This window comes from Ovis canadensis, chromosome 19 (genome assembly GCF_042477335.2).
Source record: "Ovis canadensis isolate MfBH-ARS-UI-01 breed Bighorn chromosome 19, ARS-UI_OviCan_v2, whole genome shotgun sequence".
In the NCBI taxonomy this organism is placed as follows: Eukaryota; Metazoa; Chordata; class Mammalia; order Artiodactyla; family Bovidae; genus Ovis; species Ovis canadensis.
The window spans coordinates 48,737,054-48,759,335 of NC_091263.1; the positions used below are offsets into that span (position 1 = coordinate 48,737,054).

A 22,282-nucleotide genomic window follows, 5' to 3' on the forward strand; every position below is an offset into this window, starting at 1 on the left:
TATGCCAATTTAGTAATTATATCCCTTGGTTTCAAAGATAGGAAAATTGTTCTCTGAGCTATTAAGGGAGAGAGTCTGTCTTGAGCATCACAGTCCTGCACTGCCCTTGGTCCTGCCCATGGAAACTGATTTTATGTCTATGCAGGCATGATTCCTTGTCTCATAATTAAATCAGAAAAACTTACTGGCTGTTGTTTTCCTCCTCTGTCACTAACATAAGCCGCCTTAATAACCCTTCATTGTGTGTCTGTGTGTGTGTGTTGTCCTAGGGCTCTGGGATTCTTGTAGTTTCCTTTAATTTAGTTGGGCAGCATTCCTCCAGTAAAACAGTCAATTGCACACTCTTTATTTTATGTCTTTACCTTTTCTTTTGATTAAGTCTGACTTTAAAAGCTTAAGGGTAACATGAAGGCAAGTTATGGAAAGGTGAAGCACAATAAGACTTTAAAATATATTTGTTTAAATTAAGAGAGGATGGCACTTACTTGAAGATTGGAAGAAAAGCTCCAGTGGAAAGCAGAGGGTTCAACACAGTAGTAGGAAATAGGATCATCTGGGACTAAGCTTCAGGAGGAGATAGAGCCAGGATTCAGTGGGCAGTTAGAGGAATTAGCCGTCATTTTGAGACTGGTGAAGAATGCCAGGTTAGTGACCTGCTGAAAGAGAGATACTGGAGGATTCATGGGAAAGGGCTGCAGTGGTTGGTGTCACTTCCTGAAAATAAGGCCCTGAAGTATATTAGCTACTGACTATATTAACTGATCATTTGACATTTATTAAGTAACTTCTTGTGTATTGGTGGTGGTCACAGAGAGCTATAGTCGCTGTGTTCTAACCGTACCATCCTACACTCAGCTCCAGAATATGCCCTGTAACTTTGTTTATATCCTCTATACCTTGCACATCTGTATTTCTCTTGGACATTTGCAGTCTCGTTTGCTGGATCTTCATCTGCATCACGGCAGGGACTTGGTTGGTCTTGTTCACTACTGTGTTGCCAACAAAGCGTTTGGCAAATATATTAGATGTCCAAGAAATATCTATCATATGCATGAATAAGTGAAATAACACATCTGAGGTGTCTAATTGGAAGAAATTCCTGGGGAGTCAGGAATGAGTAGTTGTAAGTGGCAAGAGAATAAATTTGGAGTGGATAAAATCTACTCACCATGTGGTTTGAAAGCTCAAGAGATAAATATACATGAAAGTTCTAGAGAAGGCAGTAGCAGCATTATGCACGTCACAAGTTCCCCCCAACCCCAAACATAATGTAAGAGACAATTAACAGTTATTTATATAGCTCTTAAGTGACTAAATCATGTTTCCTGACTAAATCATGTTTCCTGAGTACCTTAAATACACCAGGTTTTAAGTGAGTTATCTATGGAAGGAAGATGAACCTGCAGATTCTCAGGGATTGGTAGTAGCTATATTGTCATTATATTTTTGATTTTATGTATCTAGGAAGGTAAAGAAGTCTTTTAATTCATGTATTTTGTATTATCATGTATTTACCAATTATATGAAAGACTTTAAATCTTCATTTCCTCAGCAGGTTGAACCAAGCTCATTTGCTGAACCCTGTTGAACCGAGATGCTAAGAGCAGAATTGTTCCCCAGGGGCTCACAGGGCAGTGGTCCACCTGCTGACAGTGAACACAGGAAGAGGGGATGTGAAGGAGTGAAAATGGTGGGGCGAGGCGGGGGTGATAGGAGAGACGGTGATCTCAGCTGCAATTGTGTCAGAATATGTTCATCTGGGGACATCCATTTGTATTTGAGCAGCAGAACATGAAATGCATGGCACAGGAGCACAGGGTAAATGGGTGCTATAGATTTGGGAGTCTCTGTTTTATAGTGCTTCCTCCATACATGAGCGGGCAGTGTGCATTGAGCACAGGGGGTGCCTGAGGGGAGAAAACATTTATTTAAATGACCAACCATCGGTGATCTTTTGATAAACAAGTGGTATCTCAAAGCCCCCTCGATTCAATGTGACTTTGAAAGTTACTTAATTTTCAGCTAGGATGTGGTTTGGTCCTTTGGAAGTGCCTTAGTCATGGATGAACAATATATAAAATGATTCTCTTGTAAAATTAATATCTTTCCTATGACTCATGCCTGATGTCTCTAAAATATGATGTATTAATATTAGATTTAACCAAAAATAAACATCACCTTGCATAAAAACCTACAAAATACATGTTCCTGGTGAAAATATATTTCAGCAAGAATTGGCTGAAAAGACTAAAGCCATAAGAAAACTGAATATGACTAAAATCCACAAATTCCTCAAGGATGTCTTAATTATCATCTATACTGTTCATTTCTGAAAACGTAGGCTCCATGAGTTGTCAGCATGTGCTTCCAGTATTTAATCAGCTAATCAGTATCTGATCAGCCAAGTTAATACCAGCTCACTAATCCTTCTAGGTATGGTTTATATCTCTGGTTAGCTTTAAGAACCACATTTGAATAGTGCAAGTGTTAGTTCCTGGGATGCAATAGAAGTTTTTTCCAATTTTATTTTAACTTGTTAAAACATTTTTGAAGACATTGGTAAATGTGTCAGAGTTTCATGTGCACGGCTCCAAGGATGTTTGATTTTAGGCTTAATTTTTTAATTGCTTAGCATATAACCTTGAAATAACATTAATTGTGGCAAAAAAATAAATATTTGAACAGCATGGTTCCTGAGGAAATAAGTGGCAGTAACAAACTGGTTCACAGCACATTAACTAGCAGAATGTTTCCTTTGACTGGTGTTTAATCTGTTTTTTAAATTGGAACACATTTAGAAAGTAGAAGAGCCAACCTCAGCTTGCCATAGGCCCTGCTATTTCCTTCTGTTACACCTGGGCAGACTGACCCATTTTGCCTGGATGGCCTTTATAGTCATTTGGTGTATAGCCTCTGGAATAAGGCACGTTCTGTCTGCAAGCCAGGCTGGTTCTCCGTTGTGGATATTACAACACAGATTTTATAACGTTTACCCCTTCCAGATCTTACACCACAGATTTAGTCTTACTTCAAAAAATGTTTATAGTCGCCTTTGCACAATAATAAACAGTTGTAATAATGGATACCCCCCAAGTGCTGTGTTAATGTATAACTACAGTGGCAGTAGCATGAGAAAGTTCAGGCTTCATGCTAAGCGACGTTAATACAGGCTTTAGAAGTTTTGAAGCTACGGAGGTGTTCATAGACAAGTAAATGGATAAATGGAATATAGTATATACATACAATGGAAGATTGTTTGGCCTTGAAAAAGAGGGAGGTCCTGACACATGCTGCATTGTAGTTGAGTCTTGAGAACATTGTGCTAAGTGAAGTTGTGTGTGTGTGCGTGCTTAGTCAGTCATGTCTAACTCTTTGTGACCCTGTGGACCATAGCCCGCTCCTCTGACCGTGGAATTCTCCAGGCAAGAATACTGGAGTGGGTAACCATTCCCTTCTCCAGGGGATCTTCCCGACCCAGGGATCAAACCCATGTCTCCTATACTGGCAGGCGAGTTCTTTACCACTGAGCCACCAGGGAAGACCTGAAATTTATGTTATGTGTACTGAAAAACAAAAACTTTTTGAAGTAGCTAGGATAAGATCTTATACTTGTATGCACTCAGAATTTATTTCTATTCTGAAGTCTCTCCATATTATTACATTAATGATTATTTCTACTGTTGTTTATTGTGTTGACTGTGTACAGAGGCTGTGTAGGTATAGTGATGCTATGGTGTCCAGAATAGACATCATGCTTTTGTCATGCAGCTCACATTGCACATTTGTTTGATAACCTGGGAAATCTCTAAAAATGTAAAAAAGTTTCAACAATGAGTCACTTACCTGCTTTACACTGTAATTCAAATAAAATCCACTTGGATTGTACCCCTCCCCCCAAAGAAAAGTAAACATTAAATAAAGGAAATCTTAAGTTTTTGAAAAAATAATGATAGAGGTTGGGACCAACCTTTCCCAAGTCTGGCACAAAGCCAGAAGCTATAAAAGAAAAGAATGACATTATCATTAATATTATTAGATTTCCATGCGGCAGAAGTAACAAAACATGGGCAAAAAACAAATGTTAAAGGACAAAAAATTGCTATTTCTATGACATAAAGAGCTAAAATCCTTCATGTAAAAATGCCTCCTATACGTTAATATGAGAGACACCAAAAATACGTGAATTTTTCCTATGCAGAGTTCACAGCATAGGAAACACAGATGTCTCACTCTCATAGAATACTCAGGTCTCTTCATAATTAGAGTCTTTCGAATTAAAACCATAAATGAGATACCCAAATAGCTGATGACTGTGAGTTAAAAAAAATAAAAATCTCTATAATGCTGGTTTGTAGGAGGGGACATTAGTGAAAGCTTCAATTTAAGATAAGAACGAGAACAATTTAAGATAATCTTTTATTATGTAAAAGGCCCACCCCTTGTTCCCCACTTCAGAGAATAGATCCTATAGATTTTTAATCACTGTAGGATATAAAGAGATATAGATAGATAGATAGATAGATAGATAGATAGATAGATAGATAGATAGATATAGATACACACACAGATAAGGCAGCATTTGAAGTAATGTCAAGCTGCTGGAAACCAAATGGCTATTATTTAGGAGACAGGTTAAATGAACTATGATACATCCATACAGTAAGATATTTATGTGGTCATTTACAAGATTGTTCTCTTTGTTTTGCTGCTGAAGGCTCTCTAAAATCTATCAGTAAAGAAACAAAGTGTAGAACCAAGTTTGTTTTTTTAAAAAGATGAATGGAAAATGTGTACACTTGCATTTGTATAGCTGTATCCCTTAATGAACCAATAAAGTGGCTGCTACAGAAGGACATATAGGGGGCTCTGTTGCTGGGGAGTCTGGTGAAGATTCTGAGGGAGCACCGTGTGTACCTTGGGGATTATGTATTATGTACATGTACTATCTAGCCACAAAAAATTAATATTATAAATACTCAGTGTAACTCATTATATATATTTGGTTATATCCAGTGGCTTTCAAATTAGGATTTAAGAAAGTTTGCACATGTACATCAAACAAAATAGGGTAAAATGAATTACTTACATCTCCAAGAGTTCTTTAGTTAATACCAGAACAGAGAAATCACTCCTAGTGGTTACCACGTGCATGTGTGCTAAGTTGCTTCAGTTGTGTCCGACTGTTTGTGATGCTATGGACTGTAGCCCCAGCATGCTCCTCTGTCCAAGGAATTCTCTAGGTGAGCATTCTGGAGTGGGTAGCCATGCCCTCCTCTAGGGGATCTTCCCAACCTAGGGGTTGAACCCTCATCTCTATGTCTTCTGCGTTGGCAGGCCGATTCTTTACCACTAGTGCCACCTGGGAAACCCCAGTATTGACCAGAGTGGGACTTTATTCTAGGTAATCAGTTAAGTAGGTGCTATGAGAACTGAGAAGTTTCAGAGTGACAGAGAGGCAACACAGAGAGCTAAACAGCAACAGAAAGTGGTTGCCACCTATGTGCTCAAGGAGCAAAGTGAGGTGGTAGTGTCACTGGACTTTGAGATACAGAAGTTGGGACCCTGATGGGAATTAAAGTGAGAGGATGCAGAAAGAGAGGAGTAAAAATATCCTCTCTTTGTCCTTCTTCCCAGCTCCTGTCTCCCACTGCTGCTTCCCACTGGCTGAACTGAAGCCAGCTGGCCCAGGAGCCTTGAAAACCCAGCATACAAGTGTCAGCTCCCCTGATAAATAGAGTAGAAATGGGGAAAAACTGGAAAGGAATCTGAGGGCAAATAATGCAGGATGGGAACCATGAAAAAAAATGTGGAAATGGGGAAAGCATGGCCGGGAAATGAGTTGGAGCTAAGAATAAGACTAAACCCCAACATTCAGCCTTGATTGCACAGTACAGAGTCTCACTTGGCTGTGTTAATGGTGAACAGGCTGTGTTTACTGCAGGTGCGAGCTTTCCTGGGTGCTGTCATACCTCATCTGTGGTCCTCCCCCTAGCCCCAGATCACATAGTGCCAGCCTGCTGTGACAGGAACAATTAATAAATGTTGGTTGAAAAGAATGAATGAGCCAGTGAATTTGAAGCAGAGTGAGGAAAATGAAGTTAGGGTACAGCACCAGGGAACTGTTGAATATTCTGGTTCTTTGTGGCTTACGCCTTCGTGACAGACTGTTTTCAGTTTGAATTGTGCTATTCAGTAAGTGTACTGTTTAGGTCTTCCATCTTCTTGTTTTGCAGCCATTTCCATAGATACTCAGTAATTGTTGTTTCACAGGTTATAGGTTTGGATTGATGAATATAATAGCAGTTTATTCCAGCATAATAAGGAAAAACTCTTCATTAAAAATTCTCAAAATCATGTTTACCTTTTACTTAAATGGAGTTTTTTTTGTATTAGTAATTGTAGCTCATATTGCAGTGTAGCTCAGGTAATAGGGACATGATAATTTTCAAAAAGATTCACAACATTTTTTGGCCATACTGAAAATATTTTGTTTCTTGGTGATGGTCTTTTCTACTGTCTGGAGGAAAGTTAAACAATTCCTTCTAATGAATAGCAAGAGAAATTAAAATAGTTATGCTTCTCTTTGTTTCCTTTCAGAAAATCTAACTGAAAATAGACAGCTTGTTATTTTTTAAGATTTCATTAATGTAGCAAAATAATTTTTTCTACTTTTATGAAATTTCATTTCACTTGATCACATTTAGGCTGCAGATCAAATTAAGAAGCTGTACAATCTCTTCCTGAAAATTGATGCTACTCAGGTGGAAGTGAATCCCTTTGGTGAAACTCCAGAAGGACAAGGTAAGAGAAAAAGAGAGAGAGAGAAAATGAATGAATTTAATGATTTATGCAAGCTATAAACTATACAAAAGACTATAGGGCAGCCTTGTATTAATTTCTTTCAGTAATTTAATTCCTGCCGTAGTTTCAAATGTTCCCATGGTGCAATTGAACATATTAGCACTTGAATTTGTATCCAAATGCGAAGCCTCATGGGAAGTTACTTTTTATTTTATTTAGAAACATCCATCTACCACCATCCCCTGGTTTTCAGGTCCCTCCTTGTTGCTATGATGGTAAAGATTTAGGTGTGAACAGGAGCCACAGTGCTTGGGTGTGATGAATACACCAGCTTTTATGGAACTGGAACTTTTTAGTTTCATTTTTTAGTTTCTCTGAATCTGCATATAATTTCACATTGCGTCTTCTACTGAAGTTATGTCATCATGGTAGAATCCCTAATGCCCCATCATCGATCTCTTTCACCCCTTGGTTAGCATCTTTTGCTTCAGGTGGGAGGAGACTTTTGTGGGGAAGGTTTTATCTTTTCACTGGGTACTTGTAGTGAATCAGTAACTCTCTTACATCTCAGCACCTACCACAAATGCACTGTCTTGCATATAGCGAGTATTCAGGAAGGTCTTGTTAATTTGAGAGCAAAAGCTTAAAGATCTGCATGTTTAGGGTAGGAGGTAGACTATCAAGGAAAGAGGATAGTGTTACCAAAATGTACTGGTAAATTCCAGGAACCTTGCCTTTTAAAATTTTATCTCAACCCCGTTTCTTACTTTTTGCTTAGCATATTGTGGGCCGCCAGTAAATAAGGATTTACCACTGGACTGATAGATACCCATTATGTGCAAATAGAAATACATTGTAGACCAGTGTGGATGATACAATGCTTTCTCTCTAGTATATTTCAGAGACTATATAGTCAGAGTCAGAAAATCTAAAATATCATGTCCCTGAAACCTAGAGAGGCCTGGGATTGCCATGTTCCAGCCACGTACATGGGCTAAGCCTCAGGGATTTTTTTGTTTTTGTTTATAAATCCAAAACAGTGAGTAAAAACATGATAACCTATCTTGTAGGGCAGTTTTCCAAGTGAGGTGACTGATGATTGTATAATAAGCATAAGCATCCAGTTTCAGACACAAAATAGGCTAGTCCCACCCATTCATAAAATATAGTTGTTCTTCTCAAGTAGTATAAAAGCAGTCTAGGAAAGGTATGGATTTTATATTTTTTTATCTATTTATTTTTGTTTTATTTGTATATTTTTGAAGGTTTCAAATTAGGACAGGCAAAGAGCTCATGTTTAAGAAGCCATTGAAATTAATGTTTCATAGTTTACACAAGTGACCTCTAGATAAAATTTTGTGGCTGGTGGTTTATAAGCAAACTACCTGTATAATTAAATATTTTTAAAATTGCTTTTGACTGTAAAATAATCAGTATTTTCTAGAGAGAGGGGAAGAAAATTGTTTCTTGATCTCATACATCCGGTGCTGTGATAAATGTACGTGTCTTCATTTTTATCATTTAACATAAACCTGCAGAGTTAGGAGTTGTTATCCCATTTTATAGAATACTGAAAGATGAATTTGTTTTCCCCAAGGGCAGGTAGATACTAGAGCTGGGATTCAAACCCTTGTCTTTCATAGTCTGGTATGCATGTTGATTCTGATATGCCAAACTAACTTATGATAATCTGCTTTCTTTTCTTTTCTGTTTTTTCCTTCTTAAGCTATTAATTTACTTTAATCAGAGTGATCTAGAAATAGTCTCCAGTTTGAAAGTATCAGTTAAAATTCATGCTGCATGGAGTGGCTGATAATTAAATCCAAGAGAGGAAGTTCACTCTAAGTTCTTAAAGGTCACACATAGATTTCTTTTTAAGCTAATATGCATAAGCAACCTGGTTATTTCATAGTAACAAAAAATGGGAACTGAGACACAGAATGGGATAAAAATGGTATTTTCATTTAACCCTTTGGTAAGCTGTCAGTCACAAAATGGTTTACAGCAGGGAAGAGGGATATGAGAACCTTTTCCTAGAGAATGTTTGTAAAACCTCATGAAATCTGAAGTTTTCTTTTTAATTATTAAGATAAAATATAATTATTGAGCTTCTTTGGAGGAATCCCCATAAAATACATTCCATGTATACAGTTCATTAAAACATAAGTCTTATATGATATTTTTAACAGGAAAGTTTAGCTATTAATTTGTTCATTGTACCATAAAGGTTCAGCTATTGAATTATAATCACAGTTAAATGAATGTGTTGGTTTATAACTCTAATGAGCAGTAGTCAAATTAAACTCAATTAGGAAACATTGATTACTGACCAAATGTACAAATTAACTTCATCATTGTTACAGTTCCCTAAAACTTTCCTTTATTTAGGAGCTATAAAAGCAGTCATATATATTTTAGCAATATTGACAATATTTATAATCAGCATATTTTTTAAATATAATCAGCAAAGTTTTTCCTTTTAGATCAATAATAGGAAAATATATAGCAACCACTAATGCTGAAGAAGCTGAATGGTTCTGTGAAGACCTACAAGATCTCCTAGAACTAACAAAAAAAGATGTCCTTTTCATCCTATGGGACTGGAATGCAAAAGTAGGAAGTCAAGATAACTGTGGAGTAACAGGCAGGTTTGGTCTTGGAGTACAAAATGAAGCAGGTCAAAAGCTAACAGTTTTGCCAAGAGAAGACACTGGTCATAGCAAACACCCTCTTCCAGCAAACAAGAGATGACTCTACACATGGACATTATCAGATGGTCAATACCAAAATCAGATTGATTATATTCTTTGTAGCCAAAGTTGAAGAGGCTCTATAGGGTCAGCAAAAACATGACGGGGAGCTGACTGTGGCTTAGATTATGAACTTCTGATTGCAAAATTGAGACTTAAATTGAAGAAAGTAGAGTCTTCCCTGGTGGCTCAGATGGTAAAGCGTCTGCCTGCAATGCGGTAGACCTGGGTTTGATCCCTGGGTTGAGGAGATCTCCTGGAGAAGGAAACAGCAATCCACTTCAGTACTCTTGCCTGGAAAATCCCACGGATAGAGCAACCTGGTAGGCTACAGTCCATGGGGTTGCAAAGAGTCGGACACGACTGAGTGACTTCACTAGGGAGAACCACTAGGCCATTCAGGTGTGACCTAAATCAAATCTGTTATGATTATACAGTGGGAGTGAGAAATAGATTCAGAGGATGAGATCTGATAGAGTGCTTGAAGAACTATGGACGGAGGTTCATAGCATTGTACAGGAGGTAGTGACCAAAACCATCCCCAAGAAAAAGAAATGCAAAAAGGCAAAATGGTTGCTTGAGGAGGTATTACAAATAGATGAGAAAAGAATAGAAGCAAAAGGCAAAAAGGAAAGGAAAGATATACTCATCTCAATGCCGCGTTCCAAAGAATAGGAAGGAGAGGTAAGAAACACTTCCTAAGTAAACAATGCAAAGAAATAGAGGAAAACAGTAGAAAGAGAAAGACTAGAGATCTCTTCAGGGCTTCCCAGGTTGCTCAGTGGTAAAGAATCCGGCTGCAATGCAGAAGACACAGAAAACACCATGGGTTTGATACCTGGATTGGGAAGATTCCCTGGAGGAGGGTAATGGCAAACCCATTCCAGTATTCTTACCTTGGAGAATCCCATGGACAGAAGAGCCTGGCAAGCTGCAGTCCATAGGGTCCCACAGAGTCAGTCATGACTGAAGTGACTGAGCATAAGCATGAGAGACCTCTTCAAGAAAATTAGAGATGCTGGGGAACATTTCATGCAAAAATGGGCACAATGAAGGACAGAAATGGTATAGACCTAAAAGAAGCAGAAGATATTAAGAAGAGGTGGCAAGAATACACAGAAGAACTGTACAGAAAAGATCTTCACAACCCAGATAATCACGATGGTGTGATCACTCACCTAGAGCCAGACATCCTGGAATATGAAGTCAAGTAGGCCTTAGGAAGCATCACTATGAACAAAGCTAGTGGAGGTGATGGAATTCCAGTGGAGCTATTTCAAATCTTGAAAGATTATGCTGTGAAAGTGCTACACTCAATATGTCACCAAATTTGGAAAACTCAGCAATGGCCACAGGACTGGAAAAGATCAGTTTTGATTATAGTCCCAAAGAAGGACAGTGCCAAAGAGTGTTCAAACTATTGCACAGTTACACTCATTTATATGTTAGCAAGGTCATGCTCAAAATGCTTCACGTGAAGATTAAACATTACGTGAACTGAGAACTTCCAGATGTTCACGCTGGGTTTAGAAGAGGTAGAGGAACCAGAGATCAAATTGCCAACATCCACTGGGTCATAGAAAAAGCAAGAGAATTCCAGAAAAATATCCACCTCTGCTTCATTGACTATGCTAAAGCCTTTGACTGTGTGGATCACAACAGACTGTGGAAAATTCCATAAGAGATGGACATACAAGACCACTACCTGCCTTCTGAGAAAACTGTATGCAGGTCAAGAAGCAATAGTTAAAAGCAGACATGGAACAATGGCCTGGTTCCAAATTGGGAAAGGAATATGTCAAGGCAGTATATTGTCACCCTGCTTATTTAGGTATGCAGAGTACAGTATATGAAATGGTAGGCTGGATGAAGCACAAGCTGGAATCAAGATTGCCAGGAGAAATATCAATAACCTCAGCTATGCAGATGACACCACCCTTATGGCAGAAAGTGAAGAGGAACTAAATAGCTTCTTGATGAAGGTGAAAGAGGAGAGTGAAAAAACTGGTTTAAAACTCAGCATTCAAAAAGTTAAGATAATGGCATCCCCATTCCCATCCCTTTATGGCAAATAGATGGGGAAACAATAGAAACAGTGATGGACTTTATTTTCTTTGGCTCCAAAATCACTGCAGATGGTGACTGCAGCCATGAAATTAAAAGACAATTGTTCTTTGGAAGGAAAGCTATGACCAACCTAGATAGCATATTAAAAAGCAGAGACATTACTTTGCTGCAACAGGTCTGTCTAGTCAAAGCTATGGTTTTTCCAGTCGTCATGTGTGATTGTGAGAGCTGGGCTGTAAAGAAGGCTGAGTGGCAAAGAATTGATGCCTTTGAACTGTGTTGGAGAAGACTCTTGAGAGTCCCTTGGATTGCAGTGAGATAAAGCCAGTGAATCCTAAAGGAAATCAATTCTGAGTATCTGTTGGAAGGACTGATGGTGAAGCTGAAGCTCCAATACTTGGCCACCTTATGTGAAGAGCTGATTCATTGGAAAAGACCCCGATACTGGGAAAGATTGAAGGCAGGAGGAGAAGGGGATGACAGAGGATGAGATGCTTGGATATCATCACCGACTCAATGGATGTGTTTGAGATGGTGAAGAACAGGGAAGCTTGACGCGCTGCAGTTCATGGGGTCACAAAGGGTTGGACATGACTGAGCAACTCAACAACAAGCAAAATATATTTACCTTTCCCATTAAAACTTTGTGTAACAGTTACTCTTTTAATTTAGAAGTTTAAGCAAGTTGGCATTATACCAGACTTTTTACTTAAAAATTTTTACTTTAAACTTATTTATTGTACAGTTCCTTTGTAAAAACTCTTCAGTCTTGTCTTACTTGTTGAATATTTTTAACAAATCCAGGATACCGGTCCTGTGAATGGTACATAGTGGAATAAAAAGCATTGGCCTCGATAATATCTATACTTCTCAATCTCCCGTGGGGAATTTTTGGTAAGAAGTACACCCATAGAATGATTTTTTCCAGTGTGATTAATAGTCTGGTTCAAACATCTAAGTTGGTACTACTGACTGTAATGTAGTTTAGTGTCTGCTAGTTAGGATTATAATGGTTGTTAGTGACAGAGACCTGCATCAGCCTGATTTTTGTTAAAAAGCCTCCTGAGGATGAGGATTCTCATTTTACTTGTGTTACAGAGAAGTTTAGGAGTGAACTGGCTAAAGGAATGAAGGGAATCAGGGATTCTCTGCATCTCCATGGCTGCTTGCTTCTAACTCTGCATCTTTGTCAGCCAGCATCTCTGGAGCTGTCAGTGAAGATGGTTCCCAGTGCCCATCCTCCTCCTTCAGCAGCCTTTAACAGTCTTTTCAGATGATACTGATTGGCCCTACTTGGGTCCTGCTGGAATCACAAGGTGTCAGAAAAAGGCAGTTTCTCTGTGGAAAAAGGACATTGAGTCAAAACATGCCTATGAAAATGACCTAACTTTTCTTGAACTGAAAGCAAGCTATGAATTAAATAGAGAGAAATGGACTATTTTCCTTACTGTCTAATTGCAGTACCAGATTTTATTCATTAAATCTGTAGCCAGGTAAAAAATAGGGTTTTAAAAAAATATTTACCCATCTTCATTCATTTACTTATTTTGTAAGACACTGTGAGTTTATGTCCTATTTCTTTTTGCCCCACTTTCAGTCAGATATGCTGCACATAGACGCTTTTCTTTGGTATCTTTAAAACAATGTTTCTCAGTGGCAAGGATGGGCATCGTGTTCCCCAGGGACTCTTTGGCAATGTCTAGACACTTTTTTTTTTAACTAAAATATAATTGACATATAACCTTATGTTAGTTTCAAGTATATACCATAATGATTTGATATATATCTGTGTCTGTATCTCTTTAGCCAAATGATCACCATAGTGAATCTAGTTAGCGTCCATTTTTGCTTGTTACAACTTGGGATGTGTGATGTTACTTGCTTCTAGAGGATAGAGGCCAGGGATGCTACTAAACATCATATAGTGCACAGTACTGTCTCTGTCATCAGAAAATGATCTCACTCAATATGTCAGTAGTCCTGAGATTAAGAATTCCTGCTCTAAGGCATTTTCATCTGTTGGAGACCAAATTCATTCACTGTGCTAAATAAATTAAACCCAATTTAAAACTGAGACTCTCTGGCCAAGATTCCATGGGAATTAAGGCTGGGTGATCCAAAGTTAAATGACATATCAAATTCCTTTCTTTCTTCAGATTAATTTCCCTAAATAACAACCCTGTTGCTCTGTGCCCATGTTGTTGGTGGGTGTTTCTCTGTATTTCTCTCTTTATGCATAACTCTATTTTCGAGAACATTCTCAGTTCTTTACCTCCCTCTGAAGTTCCCTCCTGCCTAGTATCTATTTTTCTCCTTTCATAGCAACTAAAGAAAAGTTCTCAAAAAGTATACAACTCCTCAAACAGTAACATTTAACAGAAAGTGGGACTAATTGGGAAGTATCAGCGTTTTAAGGCCATCTTGGCAAAGTGCATTTCTGTAGCACGTTACGGTTATTTATCATAAATCAAATTCAGTACATTGCTGAAGACAAGTTATTTTTCAAACTAATTATGACAGTCTTATTTCCTGTTGTGTTTATGTTTCTTTTATGTGTGAATCTTCCCCTCTGAAATGTATTTTTCTTTTGTTTAATTCTGTGGCACATTATTCTGTTAAAACTCTAGGGTCAGAGGCCAATAACTGCCAGTCACGTTGTTCATTGCAGTTGTTGAATTAGCAGCTCACAGGATCTCACACCATTAAACAAAACGACAAAAACACCCTATGAATATAAGTACCACAGCTTTCTTTGATATTCGTTCAGAAGGAAAATTCATTTGTATTATCTATCAAGCATGTAACCATGTGCTTTTGATGGTGAAAATTGTTTTATAAATATTAATAGGTGTGTTTTTTCACCTACTTTGTACATAGAATGGCCTTTGTTCAAGTTGAATTTTCTATAGAATTGAAGTGTCATTAATGTGACATTGAAAATTTTAATGTCTGAACCAAGCTCAGCACCTCCAAAAGTATATTTTACCATAGTGTATTGTTTTATTAAACGAAAAAGCCAAGGTCTGAGCAAGGAAGTTTATTTTATTATGCTCTTATTGACATAAACAATCCATTTTTAATCCACCAGTTCTGAAAGTGTTCTTGGAGGAGGTCTTACAGGGGGAAATTAGCATATAAGTATCAGTCAGTGTTCAGGGATTGATCTGTTCCTTTTGTGCAAGCTGCAGGTTTTGGTTTAGTTTGTTTGTTACACTTTTTTGTTTTCACATTACTGTGATGCACTTTTCTAAGTTTCTTTTTCACTAATACATATATGATACTTGTGTCTGTTTTTTCAGTTGTTAAAGTAGGGTATGGATGTGATGCAAACTGGAGCTTTGCTGGGAGTGGCAACCTGTTTCTGTAAAGTGACAGTTAGTAAATATTAGGGGGTTTGGAGGCATTATAGTCTCTATTGCAGCCATTCATCTCTACTGTTGTTTTGGGATAGCAACCAGAGAGGTATGTAAATGAATGGTTATGACTAATAACAGTAAAACTGTGGTTACAAAAACAGGCAGTGAGCTGACCTAAGGGCTGTACTCTACCCCCACCTGACTTAGAGTCTCACTTGGGGCTTTTTTATACCCACCCTATAACCACCCTGACCTTATGCAAATGTATGGTGTGATTCAAGCATCACCAAGTCATCTCTTTCAACATCGCCCTTTAAGAAAAATGTCCTTCTCTGTCAGTTCCAAAGCCTGGAATGCCAATCATTAAAATCTTTCCTATAGGAAAAGGTAATCTGTACATGTGTAAACTTCAGTAGGCATTAGTTTAGATTTACTCTGAACAGAAGTCTAGGATTATAAGGGAGAGGAACAAGTACAGGTCATTTTCGGTGATAGGAAGAGAAGAGAATCCTGTATCCTGGGCCCTAAGGACCTGTCCTGTTTCTGAAGCCCCAAGAAAGCACTGTGCATGTAGAAGATGGCAGTGGTAATAATAAACATCACTTGTAAGTGCCAGCTGTTAGTGAGGCTAAGTGCTTACATGCATCCTGCCCTTCCAGCAGTGCAAGGCAGGAGAAAATGCTCTGTCCCAATTGACTGATAAGACCACTGGACTTAAGAGAGACACTGGCTCGCCGGTTAGGAAGTATGGTGGCTGTAATTCCTCCCCAGGTGTTTTTGATACCCAGAGTCTACATTAAGTGGTCAAGTTCAAGGGAAAACTTTCAAATGAGGTAACATTATAAACAGAGGTTGTGCTGGAAAGCACTTGGTATGTTTGGGACCATTTTAAAAATACTGAGCATTTCTAACACCGCACACAAAAATAAACTCAAAGTGGATTAAAGATCTAAATGTAAGATCAGAAACTATAAAACTCCTAGAGGAGAACATAGGCAAAACACTCTCAGACATAAATCACAGCAGGACCCTCTATGATCCACCTCCCAGAATCTGGAAATAAAAGCAAAAATAAACAAATGGGATCTAATTAAAATTAAAAGCTTCTGCACAACCAAGGAAAATATAAGCAAGGTGAAAAGACAGCCTTCTGAATGGGAGAAAATAATCGCAAATGAAGCAACTGACAAACAACTAATCTCAAAAATATACAAGCAACTTATGCAGCTCAATTCCAGAAAAATAAATGACCCAATCAAAAAATGGGCCAAAGAACTAAATAGACGTTTCTCCAAAGAAGACATACGGATGGCTAACAAACACATAAAAAGATGCTCAACATCACTCATTATTAGAGAAATGCAAATCAAAACCACAATGAGGTACCACTTCACACCAGTCAGAATGGCTGCGATCCAAAAATCTGCAAGCAATAAATGCTGGAGAGGGTGTGGAGAAAAGGGAACCCTCCTACACTGTTGGTGGGAATGCAAACTAGTACAGCCACTATGGAGAACAGTGTGGAGATTCCTTAAAAAATTGCAAATAGAACTACCTTATGACCCAGCAATCCCACTGCTGGGCATACACACCGAGGAAACCAGAATTGAAAGAGACACATGTACCCCAATGTTCATCGCAGCACTGTTTATAATAGCCAGGACATGGAAACAACCTAGATGTCCATCAGCAGATGAATGGATAAGAAAGCAGTGGTACATATACACAATGGAGTATTACTCAGCCGTTAAAAAGAATTCATTTGAATCAGTTCTGATGAGATGGATGAAACTGGAGCCGATTATACAGAGTGAAGTAAGCCAGAAAGAAAAACACCAATACAGTATACTAACACATATATATGGAATTTAGGAAGATGGCAATGACGACCCTGTATGCAAGACAGGGAAAGAGACACAGATGTGTATAACGGACTTTTGGACTCAGAGGGAGAGGGAGAGGGTGGGATGATTTGGGAGAATGACATTCTAACATGTATACTATCATGTGAATTGAATCGCCAGTCTATGTCTGACGCAGGATGCAGCATGCTTGGGGCTGGTGCATGGGGATGACCCAGAAAGATGTTATGGGGAGGTAGGTGGGAGGGGGGTTCATGTTTGGGAATGCATGTAAGAATTAAAGATTTTAAAATTTAAAAAATAAAAAAACTAAAATTAAAAAAAAAATACTGAGCAGATTTAACAAATATGTGTCTAACAGACTCCATGTACCTCAAAGGCCTTATTTCCCCTCTGCCACCACCCTCCCCAGAAAAAATTTAGGTATTAATGATGGCAGTTCAATTTTGGTTATCTTTCTTTACTCTTAAGTTGCTTTATTTACTTCCTGTTTGTGTAGTGTTTTTAACTTCTAAAAGCACTTGGATGTATATACATTTGACCTAATTACGTTGTTTACTTTTCTCTACAGAGAGAGAATGTTTGGCAAGGGCCCACACACCTTTTTCTTACCTACAGATAGCCCTGTCATCCTGCTGTCACTATCCTTAAGTTCTTGGTTAACTCTGAAGTTCTCTCGAGGTGGTCCTCAAACAGTGAACTCATTTCTGTACTAGGCAGACATGCCATACTACAGGAAAAAGAGACTTTTGAAAATCTGACTTTGCAGACATTTAGCTGAGACTGCTTTCTGAGCTTTGCATACATACCTATTAATTATACTCTCTCTCTCAAGTAGCTTATAGTCTTTGCAAGGAGCAAAGATCAGCCTGGACCTATTTTGGTATACTAGTTTATTGATCTTGACCAAGAATTCTTTTATTTGAAACTCTTCACTTAGGAAGTCAATTTCATAGCATTTGCCCATTCATTCTGAACATGTTGGTTCCAAGTAATCTTGACAATGAGTAATGGAGGAGCAAAAATTGCTAATAAATTAATTAAAGTATGTTTATAAACCCAGTGGAAAGCCAACAGTGGCATTGTTTCCTACTGATTGTTACACAAGTCATTAATTGCTGAGACAATGCTACTGTAGCAAGCAGAGAACATTAGCCAATTCCTTTGCTAACTAGAATCCTGTCATTCAGATTTCTGGAAAGTAATTACTCATTTGCTCTGTATATTCATAGTATGTGGGTAAAGTGGTTGGACATTTTGTGGGAAGACAAAGGACTCAGGCAGACATTAAATTCCATATAAAATTGTCCCTTGTCAGTCATTGCTACTTTAAGTACTTTGTGGTTTGGACTTTTATTTATGCTGAAAATTCTTCAATGTTAATATGCCAGTTTTGCACAGATTTGTACCAAAATCCTCACTTATTGTGGTAAAGATACTTAAGAAAAACCCTTTCTCTGGGGTCTTTAACTCCAGGATGCTACAAGGTAACAATACTTTCTTTTCATAAGAAGCAGGTGGTATTAACAAACCATGGTCATTACTTTCCAGTGAAATGCACATAGGTGATTGTTTTGCTGAAAAGACTAGGTGCCTATGGCAGTGCTGGTGGAGAATGAATAATATCTAAATTCATGGTCATAGATCCCTGCCTGTCGATATCCCAAGTGAAGTAGAACATTATTATGGAGTATCATCCTAGACAATAATTTCTGCTCTAAAGGATGTAATAGAAGAGATCAAATCCAAGACACCAGAATGCCAACTCTCCCCACCGCAGTAGCTCCCTGATTGCACATGTGGAAGATCTACAAGTCAAGGAAAACTATCCGTGGTCCATTCCTGTCACTGAGTGAGTTTCACTGTGTCCGGGGCTCCTCTCCAGTAGGAGAGTTAGAGATTCCTGCTGGCACCAGCGGGTGGAGACTGTGCTGCTAATAATGCCTGGCAGCCTTCCATTGTAACAGTCCAGTCTTGGCCGCTTAATGTTTTGTAACTTGAATCACGAGAATATAAGATGGTCTTGCTCACATCAAGATCATGGTGTACTTTTAGCAGACCCCAGAGTAAGTATATCAGCAGTCTGGGGATTGTCTTTTTCTACTTTTCAAATAAGAAAACTGAGGTCCAGCAAGAAAGTAGGTTATTTTTATCAAGTTTACAGAGTTAGTTAAGGATCAAATAAGTTAAAAAATCTAATGATTCTGACTTGGCATTCTTTCCACTAAATCTTCTAGACATATTAGTGAGGATAGTGACTAAATAAAAACTTCATTTTGCAACATCAGAAGAAGGCTGTAGGAGGACAGCAATATTAAGTATTATTGTCTAGTCTCTCTTTGCATTGACACAAAAGGTTAACTACTAAAAATAGGAACTGTAATAAAAATTGCAAATCAAAGCTATATTTAGCTATGCCAGTGTATAAAGAGTGATGGCAACTTATATTGTCATTTCATAGAAACCAACAGATAAAAATTATTATGCTTTTTATTAGAACGTAAGTCCCTTGAAAATAGGGATCGTGTCATATTTTTCTTTGTAGCCTTAAAGTTTAAAGATAAAGCCTTAACAGCATCTTCTGTCTGAAGCTTGAGAAAAAATGACAGTATTCGATTTTATTTCTCTTGCACTTTTCAGCCTGGAAAACTTACTGGATTGTCCAAAAAGTTCATTTGAGCCTTTCTGTTACATCTGACAGAAAAACTTGAACTTTTTGGCCAACCCAATAATTTATAGATCCTTAGGAGATATTTAGGTATGTTTGTGTTTTCTTTATTAGTTGTCTGTTTTGATGCCAAGATAAACTTTGATGACAACGCAGAATTCCGACAAAAGGATATATTTGCTATGGATGACAAATCAGAGAATGAGCCCATTGAAAATGAAGCTGCCAGATATGATCTAAAATACATAGGACTGGATGGGAACATTGCCTGTTTTGGTAAGAAAGCATTATATCAATATAATAATTTGTGAGTTTTTGCAGAGTTTAGAGACCCCTGGTTTCTAAAATGTTATTTCCTAATCGCAAGTGAACATATGAGATTTTTGTAGCCAAAAACTCTTAAAAAAAAAAAAACACAACACAAAATTTCTTTCAAAAGTTCATTTTGGCCTGTGGTCACTGGTTTGAGGTAGGGTTTCTCACTTCTTGCCCTATGGACATTTTGGGTGGAATAATTCTTTGCTGTCAGGCTCTTTCCTTTGCTGCATTGTTACCAGTTGTGATAATCCAAAATGTCTCCAGACATTACCTTCTGGTAAGCACAGTAACCCCAGTTCAGGACCAGTATTTTAAAGCATCTCAGTTAAATTTTGACTAAAGTCAGAACCTTTGCCGAAATTTGTGTTTAAAATACATAGCTTTCTTAGAGGAAGTTGAAGAGAATGCATGCTTTAATCATTATACTAAAGTTTGAGGTTCTGTGAAAACCAAATGATCAAATGTTTACTCCATTATGTCCACTTATTAATAAGACAATTGATTTTATCATAGTCATCTAAATTTGTGATACTGGCTTATTAACAGAGATAAGAATGAGTCTAAAGAGGCAATACAATTTCTGTTATTGTCCACAGCATATAATACTGAGATTTATATGCTTGTATGTTTCTGGTGGAATCAATTCATTGCACTTGAAACAGAGGTTTCAATCTTAATGGAATTAAAATAAAAAAGATTTGTAGCTCATTAAACCAATAGTATCATTATATTCAGAACTGAACAGACCTCATCTAGTAGTTTGCTGTTCATACAGTAGAAAATGACATCCAATTACAAGTGATACCAAAAGCTCTTTCTTTATATTGGAGCAAAAACTCTCATGTACTAGATCACTCACATCATTCTTATCTTGATAAGCTAATATGCTCTCAATATTTGTAGGCATTTAGAAAGGGGAAAGATTTAATGGTGTGTTTAGAGCAAATTAAATGCATATTCTTTGTAGCCTCTGTAGAAGTATGCATGATTTGGTCAAGGTGGCAGTCTCAGAAGGTAGGATTAATACATTTCACATTGTTTTAAGATCATATATAAATTATTTTTATGTTAGTTGTCCCAGGCTTAGTCAGTCACAGTTCACAGGCATTATCTGAGAAATACAAAGTCAGAAAATGTGAAAGGTGCCTTACCTGAAGAGTTTCTATAATGTTCAGGAGACTTTTGTGTGTGTGTGTGTGTGTGTGGAGGACTTTCTAACTAAGGAAAATAATTTCCTGTAATTAGGCATAGGAAGCAAAAGAAGTGCAATTGATCAGTAAAACTTAGCTCTGGAAAATAAGAATTTTGATGTTAAAACTCGTTTTTTTTTTTTAAAGAAAGCTTCTAGGATGTTGGCGTATTTTAGTTCTAGTTTTAATGATCAGGTTGCTAGTGAACATTTCTTACGTTAATTTGAAACAGTAACAGTGGTTAGGAATATTGTTTTGATGCTGTCATTTGTTCATTTGTTTTCTTCGTTTCTCCAGAGAACACATAAACATGCATAGTTGCACTGATTGTAAAAAAAGTGTTTCAGTCCTATTGAAGTTGGAACCCCTATGGTTCAACCCCCGAGGGATGCCACATTCAAAGGAGCGTTTTCACAGCAAGCGAAAATGGAAAAAAATCACATTCTTTTCTCAAATCTCTTAAAGAATATTAAAAATGATGTAATTCATAGGCTCTAGCAACTTTTTATAGCCTTTTCCCTCTCTCCCAAATCTCTTAAACTTTATACTGTCTAGAACCTGAAACTCTTCCCTCTACTAGTAGTCCAAATTTATTGCTTACTGAATGAAGCTCTTCCCTTTGTCTTTCCCAGATTGACTTAACTTCTCAATAAATCCTTCTCCCCATTCCTGGGTTTTTTTTGTTTATTCTTTGTACATTTTCTGTTTCTGTATTTTTAAAGTCTATGAATTTATCTGGTTGAATAGAATGTCAAGTAGGCTGGAAACAAATAAATTAATAAACTGGCTTATTAATGTCGGGTTTCTCTTTTAGTAGTATGGAGAAGGGCCAACGTTTATGCACCCTTTGATGTTGCTATATTTATCTTGTGTTGTGTACCATTTGCATTTCACAGTTAACGGTGCTGGACTTGCCATGGCTACCTGTGACATCATTTTCCTGAATGGTGGGAAGCCAGCCAACTTTTTGGATCTTGGTGGTGGTGTAAAGGAATCTCAAGTATATCAAGCATTCAAATTACTCACAGCTGATCCTAAGGTAACTTCTCTTTTTGTAGGAGAGGTTGCATGGTGTAATGATTTCTCACCATAATGATCTGCCTTGTTCTTGCTGCTGAGGATTGATAAGCCAGCACATATATAATACTTTCCAGCCCCAGGTGCAAATACTGTCTTATATCACACTGGAATTCATGATGGCTTAGATCATCTGGGTAAAAGGCTTATAAGTACCCCTAGGATCTTGCTTCAGATCTGAGAGGCACAAGGA

General features: G+C 37.7%; 1 protein-coding gene across 1 annotated transcript in view; it reads left to right on the forward strand.

Moving 5' to 3' along the window:
• Positions 1-22,282, forward strand: part of SUCLG2 (succinate-CoA ligase GDP-forming subunit beta) — a 287,354-nt gene that overhangs the window by 153,066 nt on the left and 112,006 nt on the right. The window contains exons 7-9 of the mRNA XM_069561842.1: positions 6,705-6,801; positions 19,619-19,780; positions 21,909-22,051. Of these exons, the coding sequence (XP_069417943.1) occupies positions 6,705-6,801; positions 19,619-19,780; positions 21,909-22,051 (402 nt within the window). The remainder of the gene's footprint in view (positions 1-6,704; positions 6,802-19,618; positions 19,781-21,908; positions 22,052-22,282) is intronic.